The 19,600-nt window shown below is 44.7% G+C and overlaps 1 protein-coding gene and 1 pseudogene across 1 annotated transcript; both read left to right on the top strand.

Annotated features, from left to right (window-relative positions):
- The first annotated feature begins 3,244 nt into the window (after positions 1–3,244).
- Positions 3,245–7,275, top strand: DBX1 (developing brain homeobox 1). Its single transcript, XM_039236721.1, has 4 exons — positions 3,245–3,611; positions 4,261–4,362; positions 6,282–6,484; positions 6,916–7,275. The coding sequence occupies exons 1-4, from the start codon at positions 3,245–3,247 to the stop codon at positions 7,273–7,275; spliced, it is 1,032 nt and encodes a 343-aa protein (XP_039092652.1).
- A 3,207-nt stretch (positions 7,276–10,482) lies between these two features.
- Positions 10,483–11,214, top strand: LOC120234814 (annotated as a pseudogene).
- Positions 11,215–19,600: the final 8,386 nt, after the last annotated feature.

Here is a 19,600-nt window from a genome sequence, read left to right as displayed (position 1 = left end):
GCAGCTTTGGCTTTGCAGGCCCCAGGAGTCCCGGCCAGCTCTGCGACAGCCTCCCCCAGCAAGCGGCAGCGCCTGCGGCACCGGCAAGGACCTTAAGGCCAGCCAGGGCCTCCGAGTTTCTCTTTTCCACTCGCGTTTTTTCCCTTGAAAGAGAAATAAACAGCGCAGCTCTGGGAGACAGGACGTGACCGACTTCTTTGAAACAAACTTGAAGATAACGACATTACAATGAATGGCAGGACGCACAAAACCCCATGGGCTCAGGTCAAACGGCATTAGTCACAGGTCTTAGCCGCAGCCGCCGGGCCGCGCAGCCCCTTAGGCTATCGCGGAGTTTGAAAAGACGCGTTCAAGGAGATCACTTAAAGTAAGATCCTTTCGTACGATTTCTTGCTTCCTTAGGATTTATTCTGCCTTTTCACGGGCGGCCAGCCCTCGCCCCCCGCCCTCGCTTTTCCTCTTTGCGCCTTAGGAATTCTTTAGGGGGCTCTGCAGACGGACCGCTGAGGCGAGGTCCACGTGGATCTCAGCAAGGGGTTGACCCACCTTCCAAAAAAGTCAGGGCCCCTTTTACAAGCTGTGAAGTTAGCAGCAGTTAGTCTATAGTAAGGCAGAATGACCCTGGGGCGGGGGAGGCATGTGCACGCGCGCGCGCGCGCGCGTGGTAGTAAAGGGCCAACGGAGCGTGTCAATCTGCAGAATAATAACTAAAAACTACACTCAGGGAAATGCCCCAGCAGGAGAAGAGGCCTGGGGAAGAGGATGGCACTCGGAGGGCCCCAGACTAGCTTTGAGTTCTGAGCACTCCCCCCCCCCCCCCATCCCCTGCCAAAACCCCTGCAAACGGAGGCTCTATTTCTATCTTCCGGAAGACCCGGCAAGCGCTTCACTGATGGGTAATTTAACACCTGCAGTTACCGCTCTCCTCCAACCCTGGAACAGGCTACCGCTCCAGGCGGGGAGGAAAGGGAGAGGGAGGAAGGTAGGGAGAAGTGGAGGAAGGTGGAGGGCGGAGGCATCGGCGACCGACGGAAAATTAGAGATGAGAAGAGATGGAGGGAGAGAATGCAAAAAACAGAGCGGATCTTCCAGCTTCCAGAAAGCAGTTGGGGACAGGGGTAGCGGGAAGTTGACTGCATGGAAAACTTTTGTCTTGTAGCAAGATGAAAGTGCAGGTGTTCAAACAGTTTAGGCTTTTCTCTCCCATTTTATTGCAAGACTTCAAAAAGAGAAACTTTGGAAGTTGTTCACACACGTCCCTCGTGTTTCCAGGGGTCTCCAATTAACTGGAGCAATGCATCTCGCGTATTTAAATAGTCACTTATTTAAAAGTCGTTCCTTTCCTTAGAGGTTTTCCACAGCCTGCCTGGCCAGGACACCTCCATAGGAGTCTTGGGCTCAGAGACTCCATACTTGCGTCATCGTAAAGCATTATAATTCGGCTCCAGAGCCTGGCCCTAAATAACTTTTTAATTTGAATCAAGGGAGAGCTTTAGCGGGCTCCGTTTCTGGTTTAATGTGATATAAATCGCAGATGCACTTTTATTGAATGGTTAAAGCAGCGACATGGAGATCATCAACACAAAACGCCCTGAACAAAACCATCGAGAGAAATAAAGCTGGTTAATAAGATTTTTGAGAAAGCTTTGTGTTAAAAAGCAAAAAGGAAAACCAGCTGAAGGTGACAGTTAGTTCATGGTTAATAGGATCAGAGCGGCCTGGCGGGGCTGCACACTTCTCTTTGGGGAGGTTCAGCCACACCAAAGAAATGAATGGGACATTTAACACATCTGTTATCTTGCCGAACAGAGAAACGGGGGGATTGAGGTTCAGCATTACCCCAGCCCCAACCCCCCAGTAGAACGAAGGACTGTCTCCAGGAAGATTCTCCTTTGAGGCCCCAGAGTAAGCATAGGGTCTCCTGACCTTAGACTAGCATTCTTGGGAACTGCGTTCTTCACAGGCTGTTTTCAGGTGTTTGTAAATTTGCGGTTAATTAAGAAGCTGCAAAACTTTGACCAAGTTAAGCACCCTGCAATGGGTAGGGCTATCTCGAGGAATCTCAACTTTTGCAGCTATGGCTTTAAAAGTCCAGGCAATAAGTTTCAAATGAAACTGCTGAGGGCTCCTTGAGGTGGGAAAGGGGCCAGCATAGCACTTCCAGCATTCAGGTCACCTGGCCTGAGGCTTCTCAAGTGGAATCCAGAAGCTTAGCCCCGGTGCTTTGCTCCTCTCTGATGCTCCCCCAGGTGAGCTGCGGAGTGCTCCTTAGAGAGTTGTTGCTGAAATCGTTTCCCAAGTTTCTGGGAGTTGCTGAAGGAGACACATTTTACCACTCAGATATCTACCAACTCTCTCAAACTCAATTAGTTTCCCTACACGAAATAACTCAAATCAAGACCTCCCCCTCCATCCCTATGGACCCCAGCTAATAACCACAAAGCGTTAATTCCAAATCTCCCTGTGTTGTCAGACTGGCACCCCACAAACACTGAATTTACCCACCCCTCACATCTGCTTTACGCCTCAGCTGGAGTAACCTATACAGCTAGAGACTGAAGAAGGGTATATATTTTCATGTTCACTGACTTGAAATTTTCCATTGCCCTCCCCACAAGGGGGAGGGCTATTTCACTGATTGCCTGGAGACGAATTTCTATGAATATTTATTGATTTATTTTCCAGACTCGGCAGGGGAGCTGCAAATAAATTTAGTGCGTTCTTTAAATAATTCCTTTTCTATGAGGCAAGATGTCATCTGAAACTTCTAAATAGGCATTTAATTAGCCCGGGTGTTGCTTCGGAACAAAAACTCCCAGAGAGAGCTTTGGGGGCGCACTGTATTGCAAAGAGGCGGTCGATATGCAGAATTGATGCGCGCCAGCCTTTGTTGCCGGCCCATTGTGCGGGCCATGCTTATGAAGACTAATCCAATCATAAATTGCACCCCTGCGCCAATCAGAACGCCCAGAGCCTCCGGCGAATGAAGCTCGAGTGGAGAACTTTGTTGAACTTCATTGTCAGAGCTGTCACTTTTCAAAGCGCTTTAACGGGCGGGCCACTATAAAACCATCACCTCGACGGGAGGACCACGAAGGACTCGCAGACGCCCAAGTGGGATCATTACTTGGAGACGTTTGCTAAGCCCAAGAGAGAGGGCGTCGCGGGGGCGGGAGGGGCGGGAATCGAGGCATTTACCCTCAGGCCACTGGAAGAAGGGTTTTTCCGCCGCCCCGCGCCTAACATGATGTTCCCTGGCCTCCTCGCGCCCCCCGCCGGGTACCCTAGCCTCTTGCGCCCCACGCCCACCTTAACGCTGCCCCAGTCCCTGCAGTCGGCATTTTCCGGCCACTCGAGCTTCCTGGTGGAAGATCTGATCCGCATCAGCCGGCCTCCCGCTTACCTGCCCCGCAGCTTACCCACCGCCAGCATGTCGCCCCCTAGGCAGGGGGCCCCCGCGACTCTCACAGACACCGGGACTTCGGACCTGGGCTCCCCGGGTCCAGGCAGCCGACCGGACGGTTCACCTCAGACGGCCGCCTCCCCTGCCAGCGAGCCAACGTTTCTGAAGTTTGGGGTTAACGCCATCCTCTCCTCTTCGCCCAGAACCGGTAAGTGAGCGCAAAACACCGAGGGCCCGGCAGGTGCGAGCCCTTCTTGCCCGGGTTTCCTGTACGCAGCGGGCACCCACTCGCACATCTGCGCACATACACTTACGCAGGATCCCCGAGGCCCCACTCGCGCCATGTGAGGCTTAGGTCCAGCCAATTCCTGGGAAGAAAAGCCTCCAGGTTCGCCCCACCCTCAGAATGAACTTGATTACCTGAAGTCGGAGAGAGTGTCCGCCCCTAGGCGTGTTGTGTTTCTGCCCTCAAACTTTTGGAAGCCAGTTTTTACAAACCCAAGACAAAATATTTACTAGCTTACCTAGTATAATGGATCTACAATTCTTTTCTTACCCGCCCTAATACTACCTATCTTGTTAGTGCCTAGGATGAGAATCCGGACAGGAAGCCGACACTGAGGTGCGTGGGGGGAGGGGGGAGGGTGGTGGTGGTGGTGGTGGTGGAAGGTCTCCACAGATGGCATAATGTTAGGAAAAGATTTCTTTTACTCTGTCAAGACATTGAGGAAGATGCCTTTGAAGCCAGCTGAAGGGTTAATCATATCATGTATTCAATGTTCTGTACAATAATCAAGTACCTAATCAAATTCCCTTTCTGTCTCCTTCCCTCTTTTCCTTTCTTTGCCCTCTGCCAGAAACACCCCCTGCCTTACTCCAGAGCGTCCCTCCCAAGACCTTCGCCTTTCCCTATTTTGAAGGCTCCTTCCAGCCTTTCATCAGATCTTCTTATTTCCCAGGTAGGTCGCATCCCCCTTCCTGGGGGCGGCGCCCCAGCCCCAGCCCGTCGCTCCCTGCTCCGAAAGCCATATTTCTCCGTCCACCCCTCGGGGTTATGCTCTGGTTCAGAGGTTGCGAGGCGTACAACATTCACGAATCCGTCGCGCCAATTTGATGCCCTATTTAGCACAAGCAGTGACTGCTTGACACTTTGCACCAATTCCCTGCTCTACAAATTAGCAGGAATTGTCATGGTCCCAATTTGAGGCGGTTCCCTTCCCGGCGAGGAGCTGTTGGCATCCCTTCACGCCGCCGTTTTCCCACAGAGTCAGTGCACTTGGCCACGATTCCCCCACAAAGGTTTCAGCACCATGACCAATTGGTCAGCTCCTCCGGGCAGCCACACACAGACCGGCCCTCGCCCCTCCACGCCGCCGAGAGACACCTACCAGCCGGGGCTAATTTCTCTTTAAGACGCATTCAGGGTTTCTGGCTTTTCACAAGACCACATGGGGTGCCCTCTTGTGTGGGATGCCTAGGGTCGCCCAGGGGGAGGGGGACTAGATCCTCCTACAACCCCAACCTTCTATTTCCAACCTGATTTCCCAACCTCTTCTCATACCCTTCCCCCCACTGCCTTATCTTTTCTTAAAGACCCTGAGCTTCTAAAATAAGTCTGAGGGAAGCCCGTAACTGGGTCCTAATCTAGAGGAGAAACACCTTAAATTACACGAGGTTTTCATTCTGGAATCCCAGTAGTGCCTCAAAGTATAGCTCAAAACTTAGCACCTGGTCAAGATTTGGGAGCCAGAGGGGAGCCTATAAAGAGAAGAGAGACAGGACACGGTCGGTGGGGGGATGGGTAAAACCACAACACTCCCAAATATCAGCGAAAGAAATAAGCAATTGATTTTTAAAAGGGGGAGAGAGAATTCACCAACAGCCCCCCACCACCATTCATGCTGCTGCTGATAATGGAATTTGCTCCCTTTCTCCCTCATCTCAATGCTCTAACAAAAACAACCCGAGCCTTATAAATAGCTTTTCATGTCCATTTAATGAAAATGATTCCGGGAAGAGAAGCCTCTGCCATCAGTATTCTCTCAATGGTCTTGGGCCCGCAGTTGTGTTTAGTTTGAAAGTGTAAATCTCTTTTGTCCCAGTAATATATGGCTTTCGCTGCTTGTCCTCAGTCTTTTTCTGTTAGTTCATTACTACACAATTACCATTCACGCTTCATTAGAGTCTCTGTTTCTTTTTGGGTTTTTTTTCCCTCCCTTAAAGGAAAACTCTCCCCCTTTTTATCATGCCAATACCCATTGGGGAGCGGTCAATGTGCTAATTAGCTGCCACTTTTCATGTATTCGGGCCGAATTCTTTAAGTTTTGTGGGGGAGGGGAATAAAGATTAATATGAAAAAGATGAATGCTGATTGGATTTTTCAAAAAAAAAAAAATCCAAAGCGGATTTTCTTCCGTCAAATCAGGAAAGCACCTCATTTTCATCTGAAGAATGCAAAAGCCACCAAGGTGATAAAAGCATAAGGGGTAGAGCCAGCGGCCTCAGCTGGATATTTTATTTTTATTTTTGCAAAACTTTTTCTGTTGCTATTTTAGCTGATATACGCAGGTTTGTTCCCTTGAGACTGTTCCCCTGAGACTGTTGAATGGAAAAACGAAACAGGCCATTGTGGAGGCCGTTTTCTGTGTTTCCGTGGTTTTACCTAATCCGGGTTTGCCTGGTTGAAAGGGAAAGTTATTTGGGCGGAAAGCGCTTTTCAGTCTCGCAGGTTTGTAGGTTCCTGGCCTATTCTCCAAGAGGAGAGAAAGGAGAGCTTTAAAGAGATGAAGGGATCAGAGAGAAAGACCGAGGGAGGTCGCTAGGGAGGGGAGGGACGCCGCCCACTCACTCGCAACCCCCTACCCCCACCCCTCCGCAGCATCCTGCAGCGTAGTGCCCATCCCGGGGACCTTCTCCTGGCCGCTTGCTGCCCGCGGCAAGCCTCGCCGGGGCATGCTGCGTCGAGCCGTGTTCTCCGACGTGCAGCGCAAGGCGCTGGAGAAGATGTTCCAGAAGCAGAAGTACATCAGCAAGCCCGACCGCAAGAAGCTGGCTGCCAAGTTGGGCTTGAAAGACTCACAAGTGAGGGCGGTCTCCCCACACTTCACCCCTCCCCCACGCATCGTACAATTGGGAGGGTTCTCGGAAACCCGTAAGGTCCCATCCCAGGGACAGGGCAAGTAAGGTCTCGAGAGGGACTGAGCTCACGAGCCAGCTTCCTTGAGGCCACTCGGGACAGCCCACGTCTGTCCCCGCCCCATCTCTCCCCGGCTCAGCGCCCCTCCCCCCCGCCCCCCCCACCTGCGCCCAGCCGGGTCAGGTGCGTGAGGACCGGGCTAGAGGAGCTGAGGAGAGGGTGAGGGGAGGGTGAGTTCCTCGACCATCTGAACTCACCTCGGGGCTTGGGCGGCGGGCAAGGAGGGGGAGAGGGACGGAGCCCCTCCCCCACGCCCTCGGAGGGGAGGGCCTGCGATAACCGTTGCGCGTCCCCTGCTCTCTCCTTGCGGCTCCAGGTGAAAATCTGGTTCCAGAACCGACGCATGAAGTGGCGGAACTCCAAGGAGCGCGAGCTTCTGTCCAGCGGCGGCTGCCGAGAGCAGACCCTCCCCACCAAACTCAATCCGCACCCGGACCTCAGCGACGTGGGCCAGAAGGGCCCAGGGGATGACGAGGAGGAAGACGACGGCCCGGGCAGCCCCCGCCCCCGCCTGGTCTATCACGCGTCCCCCGACCCGCGGCACCTGCGGGACCCGCGGCTGGAAGGGCCGCTCCCTGCCTCGCCGGCTCACTCCAGCAGCCCCGGCAAGCCTTCGGACTTCTCCGACTCCGAGGACGATGAGGAGGGCGAAGAGGAGGAGATCACCGTGTCTTAGAAGCCCTCCCGCGCCCCGAGGACTGTTTAGAAGTGCTGTGAAATTGAAGAGGTGTGATTCAGTCTGCGTGTCCGCTTAGTCCCCGCTGTCTGGACGCTGCCGCTTCCCTTTGCAGAACCTCCGCCTGGTCAAGGGCGCCCCAGCTCCTTCCCTTGCCCAAAATGCCATTTCCTTCCCCCATGCCACCTCCCAACAGCTCTCTCTCCACGGAAGTGAAATTTAGATCTTGGTCCCTGCCTTAACTTTTCCTCCGGAGCTCCTGTCTTGCTTCTTGGAGGCTATTTTAAACAGTCCCTCCTGTAACCTGGGTTTAGCTGTGAGCCAGGCCCTGCTGGTCTTTAGAAGCAACAACTCTATAAGGGAGGAAACTCTTGATGAAGGAGGAAACAGAGTTAGGAGTCACAACATCAAGCATGTAACTCTAAGACCTCTGACTTCCTAGAGCCACCCCCAACCACCCCCTCCACCCCCGCACCCCACCCCTTCTTAGGTAGAAGGGCCTCCTACCCAAGTCCACTCTGGTCACCCAGTCTTTCCATAGCAGCTCCCTTAGATATCTGAATTTTAAAAATGAATTTTAAAAATATTATACACATATACACCTTCTGGTCCAAGGCACACAAATATTCAGTTTTTTCTGTTATATTCCAAATGCTCTCTGGGCAAAGAAGTGAGTTGTTGAGGAGAGAGTCAGACTCTATTTCTCTCTGTGTTTCAAAGCTGTTTCTTTGTAATTTCTGCATCCTTAGTATATGCACCAAGCCCTCTACCTTGTGCCCTTTTATTATTTCTGGGGAGATTACACTGACCTGCAAGACTCTTGAGCACTGGGCATGATGTAAGCAGAGAGAGAACCCACAACCTCTTTGATTTTGATTTTTTTTTTCTTTACAGAACTTTGCTGTCTTTGCACAGCTTTTATGAACTGTACACTATTTTGTACACATCTGTTGTATGGATATTCTATACCAATGTTATTGTGAATGACTATAAAGGATTGACTAGAGTTTCTTCTTTCTCTCTCTGCAATGGCTTTTAAACTTTAAAAAGGTAGCTGTTTAATTGCATAACTTATAAAGAAATACTTATTTTGTATTTTTACCTTGTACAGATTTTTATATATGTATATATGTATCAAATGAACAAATGCCAAATAAAAAGTAGAATGGACATAGTGGTCAAGTCTGTCATTAAGTCACAGAATGTCAGCGCTGAAAGGGATGGAGCTTCTAGTCCAAGTGCTACTAGAATTTATGGAAGGTAAGCTGATATGCAAGAGAGGATGGCACAGGTCTAAAGCCACCCAGCTGTTTAGTGGCCAAGCTGGAACTAGAACCCATCTCTGACTCAGGCCAGTGCCTTTTCTGCTTCCATATTTTCTATGGTTACAAGGAAAGTAGCTCCAGTAAAGTGGTACCACCGAGTTGAGTCTGCAGTAATCTTTCTTCTCTAAGGACTGAAATGATGGACTAAAAGAAATCAGTGAAAGTCAGGTTAAGCTGTTCAGGCTTATAATGGTTTTCCTTTCCCTTCTTGAAGATTTGTATAATTTCTATTCACCAGGGAAGCTCAAAATTGATCTTGTATTTTGTGTATAAATTGATTTTCTCAGGAATGTCATCTATAGCCATGACTTGGGAGCCCAGATACAGAGTCTGGGGTTCATAAGTGAAACTAAATTTCTTTAAAGACTAGCTTTCAACAGAAACAACTTAAACACAACTTAGGAGTAAAGAACATCAGGTAGAACCCTGATAAAGGCTTCTGTGTGCTTTCAGAGATTGGTTTCTGCTGCCTCAGCCACACAGACCCACATTTCTTTATTATCCTAACCCATACCCCAATAGTTGGTGGGGGGGGGGGAGTTGGTAAGCTTAAATTTCAATAATTTGTATCCTATTTGAAATTTGAATTTTTCTATTCTGTTTAATTCTCTGTTCAGATACCATGAGCCCTCTCTCCATGTAAAGTTCTGATATCCTCCTGTGCGGGGCCTGTTCCTGACACTGGTGATCACTATTTTCATTATTATTTAGAAATGATCCTGGGAACTTGAAAAAAAAATTATTGTCAAAATTATCTTAATCCAAGAAACCTTCATATTTCCCTCTCAACACATATGAAAGTACCTAGCATGGTGTTCTGTCCATGGTAGGTATATAACCTTTTAGGTGAGAACCTCTGCTCTGAGTGATTCAAGCTATTTTCTCCTTCCCTCCACCATTGCCTGGACGTCCATCCATATATGCGATCCTGACCAGAGTGGCCCACTTTCCCCTCCCTGCTAGCTCAAGCCCACAGTTCTTACTTACCGTCAAGAACTATTTTCAGGCATGGGGATGGATTAGTGGCTACATTCAAAGTCCTTTGGGGACACCCTCATGTTCATTGTGGCGTTATTCACAATAGCCAAGAGATATTCACATTCTCATCATTCACGTCATTCACAATAGATTCTGCAACCTAAATGTGCATCGATGGATGAATGAATAAAGAAAACGAGGTATATACACACAATGGATTATTATTCAGCTTTAAGGAAAGAAACTTGTCACATGCCAAACATGAATGAACCTTGAGGACATTATGCTAAGTGAAAGAAGCTAGTGATGAAAAGACAAATACTATATGGTTCCACCTATATGAGTTCCAACACATTCAAACTCATAGAAACAGTAGAATTGTGGTTGCCAAGGGTTGGGGTCAGTTGGGGAAACAGCTGTTCAATGGGTACAGAGTTTCAGTTTTACAAGATGAAAAAGTTCTAGTGATGTTTTGTGCAACAATGCAAATATGGCTAACATTACTGAACTGCAAAGTACAAATGATTACAATGGAAAATGTTATATGTGTTTTTTAATCTCAATTAAAACATTTTTAAAATTTTAAGTAAATTGGAAAAATAACTCACCTGCTAGAAGAGTTAAAAATCCAGCAATGGTCAAAATTATGAGCAAATGAAAAAGTTCGTGGTAAACAATATTATCCTAATACAACATGAATGTATTACATAATATAATGCCACAGGCAATATATGATGTAAATAAAGTTTTTCTATATTAAGAAAAGTTAATGGGCACCTGGCTGATTCAGTCAGTAGAGCATGCAACTCTTGATCTCCAGGTTGTGAGTTAAAGCCCCATGTTGGTAGTAGGGTTTACATAAGAAAAAAGGAGACAGAGAATTTCTTTTTTTCCAGCTGGAATCATGGAAGGTGCAGAAGGGAAGAAAAAGAAAGTTCCTGATGTGCCAAGAACCCCCCCCCTTTTTTTTTTTAAAGCAAAGGAATCTTGCAGAGTTGAAAATCAACCATCTGAGAAGGAAGTTTGCCCAAACGATGCTTCAGAAGGCAAGGAGGAAGCTTATCTATGAAAAAGCTAAGCACTACCACAAGGAATATAGGCAGATGGATGGAACTGAGATTCTGCTGCCAGAAAAGCTGGCAACCTCGATGGTCCTGCGGAACCCAAACTGGCATTTGTCATCAGGATCAGAGGTATCCACAGTGTGAGCCCAAAGGTTTGAAAGGTGTTGCAGCTTTTTTGCCTTCGCCAGATATTCAATGGCACCTTTGTAAAGCTCAACAAGGCTTCAGGTACCTTGCTGAGGACTGTGGAACCACCTATAGCATGAACAAACCAGAGGTCAGTGAATCAACTGATCTACAAACGTGGTTATAGCAAAATCAACAAGAAGTGAATTGCCCTGACAGAGAGCACATTGATTGCTCAACCTCTTGGTAAATATGGCATCATCTGCATGGAGAATCTGATTCATAAGATCTATATTGTGGGAGAATGTTTCAAAGAAGCAAATAACTTCTTATGACCCTTCAAATTATCTTCTCCACAAGGGGCAATGAAGAAAAGGACTACCCATTTTGTGGATGCTGGCAACAGAGAAAATCAGATCGATAGGCTTATTAGAAGGATGAACTAAGGTATCCACCATGATTATTTTTGTAATCTGGTCAGTTAATAAATGACTACGTTCAAATTGGAAGGAAAAAAAAAAAAGAAAAGAGAAAAGAGAGAAAGAGAGAGAGAAAGAGCCTGGAGTTTGCTTCAGATTCTGTATCTCCCTCTCTCTCTGACCCTCCCCTGCTCACGCTGTTTCTCTCTCTCTCTCAGAAATAAATAAAACATTAAAAAAATTTAAAAAACTCCTCTATGCTTTTAAAAATCATTGAATATCTAAAAGGTTTTTTTGTAACTATGGGCTTTCTCTATCTACATTTTCGGTAGAAGAGTTTGAGACTGAGGAAAAATAAAATATTTATTCATCACTTCATTTTAAAACAGTTTCATCAAATATCAATATAAATACCATATTTTATAAAAAATGAATACATATTATAAAACAAAAAATAAAGAAGTATTGTTTTTACATTTTTGCAAATCTCTCTCATGGTTGGCTTGAGAGAGGACAACTGGATTCTCATATCTATTTCTTTTTTTAAAAAAAAGTTTAAATATTCACTTATTTTTGAGAGGAGAGAGAGAGAGAGAGAACGAGCAAGAGAGAGGCAGAGAGAGGGAGACACAGAATCTGAATCAGGCTCCAGGCTCTGAGCTGTTAGCACAGAGCCCAATGTGGGGCTCAAACTCATGAACTGTGAGATCATGACCTGAGCCAAAGTTGGGAACTTAACCAGCTGAGCTACCTAGCCCCCTCACCTTATCTATTTCTTCACTCTGTCATATGAAGAAAATTTGTCTTCATACAGATATGTAATTGGAAAGGGAGGATTTATACAGCTTTCTTAGATAATTGTGGCTATTCTTTGATACAACAGCAAAACTTGACAAGTGATAGTATTTTTTTAAAGGTTAGTCACAATTTGGAATCTAAAATCTTATCAGTGAACTTTCCAACTCTGACACACTGTAATCTATTGGTCTGTCTTGCATTTTGAATGGATATTTTACCCATGCATGGATTTATAACATCATGCATTGGTCATTTGGAAAATATTGGTTCATTGAGTTATGCAGATATGCTAAATGTTGACACTTTCATGTATTATCAAATAACACATTTGTTCATATCACCACCCATCTCATCATAAAAGTCTTTAAGTACTGAAAGGCTGTCAAGTTCATGGTGGTAGAGACAAGTTTTCCAAACTTTACATTTGTATTTGAAAGCTCAATTTTTATTATTGTGACAAATTGTTTTTTTCTCCAAACAAAAGGCTCACTTCATTCATTTTTGAGAAAATGTCTATGAGAGACTATTGTCAGTCATTCTTCCAAGTAAAGATGGAGTTCCACAAAAAATGAGGTTAGTTCAAAAAGCCACACAAGTTCTAGTCCTTGAAAAAAAAATCATCACACTTCAGTATGCAGCAGAAGTGCTTTATGCACACTTCTCATTTCATCATGCGTAATATTCAAAGATTATATATGTTAGGGGCACCTGGGTGGCTCAGTCAGCTGGGCGATCGATTTTGGCTCAGGTTTTGATCTCACCATTAGTGAGCTCAAGCCTCCATCAGTCTCTCTGCTGTTGGCGCGGAACAAATTCAGATCCTCTGTTCCCCCCTCTCTCTCTCTGCCCCTCTTCTGCTCATGCTCTCTCTCTCAAAAATAAATAAATTGAAAAAAAATTATATGTTTTATACTTAAGTGTTGAAATTTAATGACAATAATTGTTACTGGCCCATCAGGCACATTCTTCTTTGTTTTTCTTCAAGTTTTTATTTAAATTCTAGTTAGTTAACTCTTACGGTAAAATTGGTTTCAGGTAGAATTTTGTCATTCATCACTTACATACAACACCCAGTGCTCACCACAAGTGCCCTCCTTAATTCCCATCACCCCTTTAGCCCATCCCCCATCCCCCACCTACCTCCTGCCATCAGACACATCCTTAGGAGAAACTGGCTCTCTTTAGGATTAGACAGTAGAGAAGGCAGTGACCACTAGTATAGTTTAGCACCATTCCCTTGATTTGTGCTGTGGTGTTGGCAGTTTTACTGAGAGTTGCTTTTGCACTGCTCGTAAAAATGTCAGTAGAGTTGCTCCAGGATAAAGCATGAGATTCAAAAAGGCAGTCAACACTTTGAATATTTCATCCATCCTTGCGCTCGTTGTCAAGAATTCATGTAACTTCTTTGATGATTAGTTGCTGTGAATACTAAACAAACACAAGCAGGAAAGGAAGTCCAGGAGCTTCTGTAGATTCTTCCATCTTCTAAGCAAAAGCACAATTTTGCAGATGAGTTGTTAATAAAGCAACAACGAATCAACTCTCTCCTTGAGGAGTTACTCTCTCTTTTTTTTTTTTTTAAATGTTTTATTTATTTCTAGGAGAGAGAGACAGCGTGAGCAGGGGAGGGTCAGAGAGAGAGGGAGTCACAGACTGAAACAGGCTCCAGGCTCTGAGCCGGCAGTCAGCACAGAGCCCGACGCGGGGCTCGAACCCACGAACCGCGAGATCATGACCTAAGCGAAAGTCGGACGCTTAACCGACTAAGCCACCCGGGCGCCCCGACGAGTTACTCTCTTAATAGAAGGTGGCACTGTCGTGATTTCTCTTACTGACTTTTCATCCAGCCATGCCAAGTGTACAGGGTTTTAATTAGTCTCTATTACTTAATTAGTCTCTACTATCAATTGAGTGTACTTCCTTAGATAATGCAATATGCTAACTTATTCTGTGAGATGCAAGAGCGGCCTTTTCATCTCTAGTCTGAAAGCTTTTAACAAACAATTTCTAGTTCTTGAAGAATGTATCACTTGCATGTCTTAAAAATTCAATACCTTTCTTTAAACTTCAATGGTTGGTTTCAAAATGATAGTGCAATTTCATTGGAATTAACATACTCTCCAAAAATTGTCTGTTATGTAAGACAATAAAGGTAAATTACTGACATCCTTGAAGCTGAGGGGAGAGAGAACTTTGGACACATTCTCTTTCTTTAAAAATTTTTTTAAAAGAAAAAAAATTTTTTTTAATGTTTATTTATTTTTGAGAGAGAGACAGACAGAGTGGGAGCAGGGAAAGGTGGGGGATTAAGTATTAGAACACATATGACAAACACATTTTCTTTTACTTTAAAATTTAAAACTCTAAAGCAATAGCACTTTTGGGGGGAATCTTACAGTACAGAATATTTTCAAAAAGTTTTAAAATATTTATCGCTGAACAAGACAACAGAGTGTACTTACTTCTTGTGTTTTGGCACAGAGTCAAGGAAAACTTGGGATTTCAAAACAATAATTAATGGAAGATAATGAGGTTACTGATGTTATAACAGATATAACCAAAGAGAACAAGTAAGAGCATGGTAGAAGTACTGAGAGAAGAAACTGAGTTAATCACTAAAAATGCACATCAGTCTAAATCCACTATCTTAGAAAATTCTAAGAAACACAGAATCTATAACCACAGACTCTGATAGCTGTCAGAAGGAGATACCTTTACACATACAACGTCTGGAAAATCCCACTGGAGGGGTGCTGGGGACTCCTGGGGTCCCCCAGATCACACTTTGAGAACCACTTATTTAAAAACATGAAGTGCTTTGCAAGAGGAGAGTTGGCAGGCAACTAGCAGGCACGTTCCTAGAGCCTCACTTACAGACTTAGCCGCCACCACACATGCTTTCCACACACCCTTCATTCATCCCCGCCTCTGTCAGCTCTTGTCTTCCCTGAAGTGACCCGTCCTCCATCCATCTTTCTCACCTGGCACCTTCCTATGAGCATTTAAACATGATCGAGTGTATCGCTTTCCCCGAACATACCCTAAAACATCTCTTTCCACGGTTTCCCTCTAGTTACTGCCAGATGTCTCTCAGCGCCCAGAGCTGCCTGAGCAGCTGGGACTCTTCGCCCTCTGTTTTTCCCTTAACTGTCCATGTTCCTCGAAGGTTCTATCCTTAACCCTTGCTGCTTCTTCCTGTACAAGCGACGCCAGTGACATCGCCTCTCTGGCTCTGGTGAACATCTGTCTGAGGAGTCCCAATCTCAAAGATCTCTCTCCTCAGTTCCACGCCTAGATAGTCAACAGGATTTGGATACTTGGCCTTGAGGGTCCTCAACACTTATTAAATTCCACACGTCCAGGACGAAGTGCTACATTTGCTAGTTACAACACTCCATTCAAACAAAGCAGAGGAAAACAAAATACGCTTACTCCTAACTCCTTTATTTCTCTTGCTCAAAAAAATTGCTTGAAAACCCAAGTGCTGTTCCTGACATCTTCTCTCCATACAAGGAATCAACCACTAAGGCCTGTCCCTTATTAAGTCCTTAATAGATTTTCTATTCTTCTTTTCATTCTTATTGCTACTATCTAAAAGAAAGGCTATTTTATTAGTATTTTTATATGCTAGATGCAGATTGACATTTTATATGTATCATTTCTTTAATCTACGCTATGACTTTTTTTAAGTTTATTTATTTTAAAAGTGGGGGGGGGGGAGAGAGAGAGAGAGAGCGAGCAGGGGAGAGGCAGAGAGAAAATCTCAAGCAAACTCAGCCTGACTTGGGGCTCAAACTCATGAACCATGAGATCATGACCTGAGTTGAAATCAAGAGTTGGATGCTTAACCAACTGAGCCACCAGGCACCCCTACATGATGACTTTTTAATCCCATTTTACAGATGAGGAAACAGACTTTGGAGATCTATCTGATTATCCCCTTTCCCGAGCACTGAGAGCATCTGGGAAAGCTTCATGGGGAAAGGTGACCAGAACCTTGAGGGATGGTATGTTTTTTAATGGGACAGGAAGAGATAACCATACACTACGCCAGTTCAAGAAAGACTTAAAGGAAAGAACAGAGGGCAGAATGTTTCTGGAATATGTTTGAGGACATTCATGTTATGAGGAGATGTTTCTGCCTGGAGGCAATAAGTTAAAACAAGCAGCCACTGAGCAAAACGTTTCCAAAATGCCCCTTTTCCTTTCTCTAATATAAAAGAATAACAACAATGGCTACTAAGTCCTAGCGTGCTGAGATAATGCTGAGATAATGCTAAAGTTTTCGTTTACTTTGCACGGAAACTTTGCTACAACCCTGCTTGGGAGTTATCAGCATCTGCACGTGACAGAATGAGAAACTGAGGCTGAGTTATCCCCCCAGCTATCCAGATGACACAGATTCAAGCACATTCACTTTTCAAAAAGGGCAGAGGCGCCACAGAACACAAACCTTCACCTCTTCCCCAGCTCACTACCAACTTCAGCCTCAACCCGGGGTTCTTTCGGTGAGTATTTACTCTCTCTCCTTTGAAAAGTGTCTTTAGCCAGAGCCTCACCATCTGAATTCGGAAAGACAGTATTAACTAACCGTGGAAATGGTTTTCCTGGCAAAGACCTGAATAAGTCTGTGACTTTACACTCTTTAGAAAGAAAAACATTTCCCTGATTTTAAGTTGATGGCTTAACATTAAAAGAAAAAAAAAGAGCGGTGCTAAAAAACGGGGGTGCCTGGGGGCTCAGTTAAGCTTCTGACTTAGATCTAACTCAGGTCATGATCTCACAGTTCATTAGTTCAAGCCCCGAGTCAGGCTCTGTGCTTCCTCTCTGTTTCCAGTTCTGTGTCTCCCTCTCTCTCTGCCCCTCCCTATGCATACCCTGTCTCTGTCTCTCGCTCTCTCTTTCAAAAATAAATAAATGTAAAAAAAAAAAAAAAGATTTTAAAAAGAAAAGAAAAAAGACTTTTTGGTGCTGGTGTAAAACCAAACCCAATTAAATGCAGCATGGTATCCCAGATGGGTTCTGGAACAGAAAAAGGACATTAGGTAAAACCTGAGACAATCAGAATAAAGCATTGACTTTAGTTACCAATAATGTATCACTATTGGTTTATGAATTGTGCCAAATGTACCACAGCCAGGTAAGGTGTCAACATTGGGGAAGATGAGTGCCCAGCATAGGGGAACTCTCTGTACTATTTGCGCAGCTCTTTCTGTAAATATAAAAGTATCCCCGAATAAAACTTTTCTTTAAACATTTTTTAAAATCCAAATCTGTTTGCATAGATGTGCTGATCAGGAGAAAACTTGACTACATTCTGTATAGTTTAAATGGCAAAAATACGGCCCAAATACGGTGCTTATGAGGAGGAAAAGTGAAGTTTCAATGCATTCTTTGGTAATCCAAAGCAACAAAAGTGTGCACTCCACCCCCTGCCTGAACTCCGTGGGGCTGATGTTTCTATTATTTAACCCACTCATCCTTACTCCCCACCCCACCCCCCACCCCCGGGATAATGCCTCCTGGAATTCTTTTTGGCACAAACATCTTGTTTTAGGACCATGTTTAGACTGGGATGGAAAGAGGATTATTTACACCACATAGGCATCCCTATGTGAAAGGACAGGCCACCCCCTACACTTTCCTAAACTTTTCTGTAAATACCACACCCCAGCAATCACTAACAAACTAAATAAAGCAGATCAAGGGGTGAGAGAGCTGAGTTTTTATTGTTCTTAGGAAAAAGTTTCATTGCAACTAACAGCTGTCACTAAACTCCTCATTCTCAAGTCAAAAGGACTTTTTTTTTTTTTTTAACTGGGATTGATGATTAAGTAGTGCTAAGGTTTGTATCCCAAGAAAACTCCCCTTTGAAAGCTGTAGTTATAAAGGGAGATGACTGGGAATGAACAATAATTAATTACCGACAAGGCATTGGACAGACTAGTTTACAGAGATCTATTTTATGTACAAGTGTTCGAGAAAGTAGGTTCTCATACAAAGTTCACCCAAGTTCTCCTTGCCCAATAGTAAATTACCCCTCATATTTGTTCAGTTTTAAAATTTTACCTCACATCATCTCATTTGATTTTTACAATAATCCCTATTTGATAATCAGGGCAGGATTTATTTTTTCCATGTTGCACATAGGCTCAGAAAGGTTGATTGATTTCCCCAAGTTGACACCATTTGTAAATAGTAAAGATGGTACTTAAACTAAGGTTTCTTAACTATAAGTCAGGGCTCTTTCATTTGAAAAGTATATTTATTGAATGCATCCTCTGTGTCTAGATCTCTGGTTGTTCCTGGGGCTAGAGGGGTGTCTGAAATAAACACAGAATCTTGGTTTCAGGAAGCTTATAGTCCAGTGGAAGAGGAAGAGAATAACCAAGTCAGTGAAGGCCAATGACGATTACAGATTATCATAAGGGCCATCAGGGAGATAGGCGGCAAAGCTAGTCAGGGAAAGCCTCTTCAAGGAGATGACATTTTAGCAGTGATCAGAAGGAACCAGTGGGGCACGTATTGTAGAAAGGATGTTTCCAGACTTCTTATTATGGAGGCTGCAAAAGGCATGATAGGGTGGAAGATGCTTTCAAGGAACTAAGAGATGGATGTGGTCAAAGAGAAGGATAGCCTGGACCAAGATGGAGTTGGAGAAGTGGGCATAAGAGGGAATCCCTCAGAGCTTTCTGGGCCCATCAAGGGGTTTAAATTTCATTTTATGCAAGACAGGAAAGTACAGAAGGGCTTTAAGTATGGATTGACACGATTTGATGTGTGCTTTAAAAAAAAACTGTCCTGAACACTAGGTGAAGAATGGATTGAAGACTGATCTAGTTCTATCTATAGGCAAGACTGGAAGCGGGATAATCAGTTGGCACTAGTTAGGAATTATGGTGGCCTGGGAAAAGTGAGTGCAGTGAGGGAGAAGAGAGATCAAGGGCTAACAGGAGAATCAACAGGTTGTAGGAATAAATTAAATGTGGGAGGGGAGGGAGTCAGAGGGATGTATTGCTCAATAAAGAAGCCAGCCACAGACCATAGTGGATTCATTTATGAAAAAGAAAAGATACATTTGTTAATAAAGATTCTGAAGAATATATAGCCAGAGCTGGTAAGTCGATTTTGGGTATAAGAGAGAAAATCCCAAATGACAACAGTTCACAAAAACATATACATTCTTCTTCTATATATGTCTATATGTATGGGACTGGAATGCTGGCTCTAAGCTCATCAGCATTTCAGATTTTCTGGAACTTTTTCTGTTTTCCTCCATACACAGCTCCCATTTTGGGGTCTGTAATATTGTGATTTCTAATAAGAAATTTGTATTTGGTTGTTGCCCCTGTTTCTGGCACAGAGCTCCTAAAACTCCTTGCAATTTCCTAAGTGATTGTTAGGATGGTAATGCCATTATATTAGTGAGGTGACTTCTGGAAAGCACCTAAGGATGAGGGCTGGTTGTCCATGGAGCCAACCATGTGATTACAGGTTTGGAGCTTTCAGTGCCACCCCCACCTGGGGAGGGGTGAGAGGCTGGAGATGGAGTTCAATTCCCAACAGCCAGATTTAATCAGTTGTGTTTACCTAATGAAAACTCCATAAAACCCCC

Source organism: Hyaena hyaena, unplaced genomic scaffold (genome assembly GCF_003009895.1).
Source record: "Hyaena hyaena isolate Hyena2069 unplaced genomic scaffold, ASM300989v1 scaffold_116, whole genome shotgun sequence".
Classification (NCBI taxonomy): domain Eukaryota; kingdom Metazoa; phylum Chordata; class Mammalia; order Carnivora; family Hyaenidae; genus Hyaena; species Hyaena hyaena.
The sequence above is the reverse complement of the archived record's forward strand: the minus strand, read 5'-3'. Positions and strand labels throughout refer to the sequence as shown.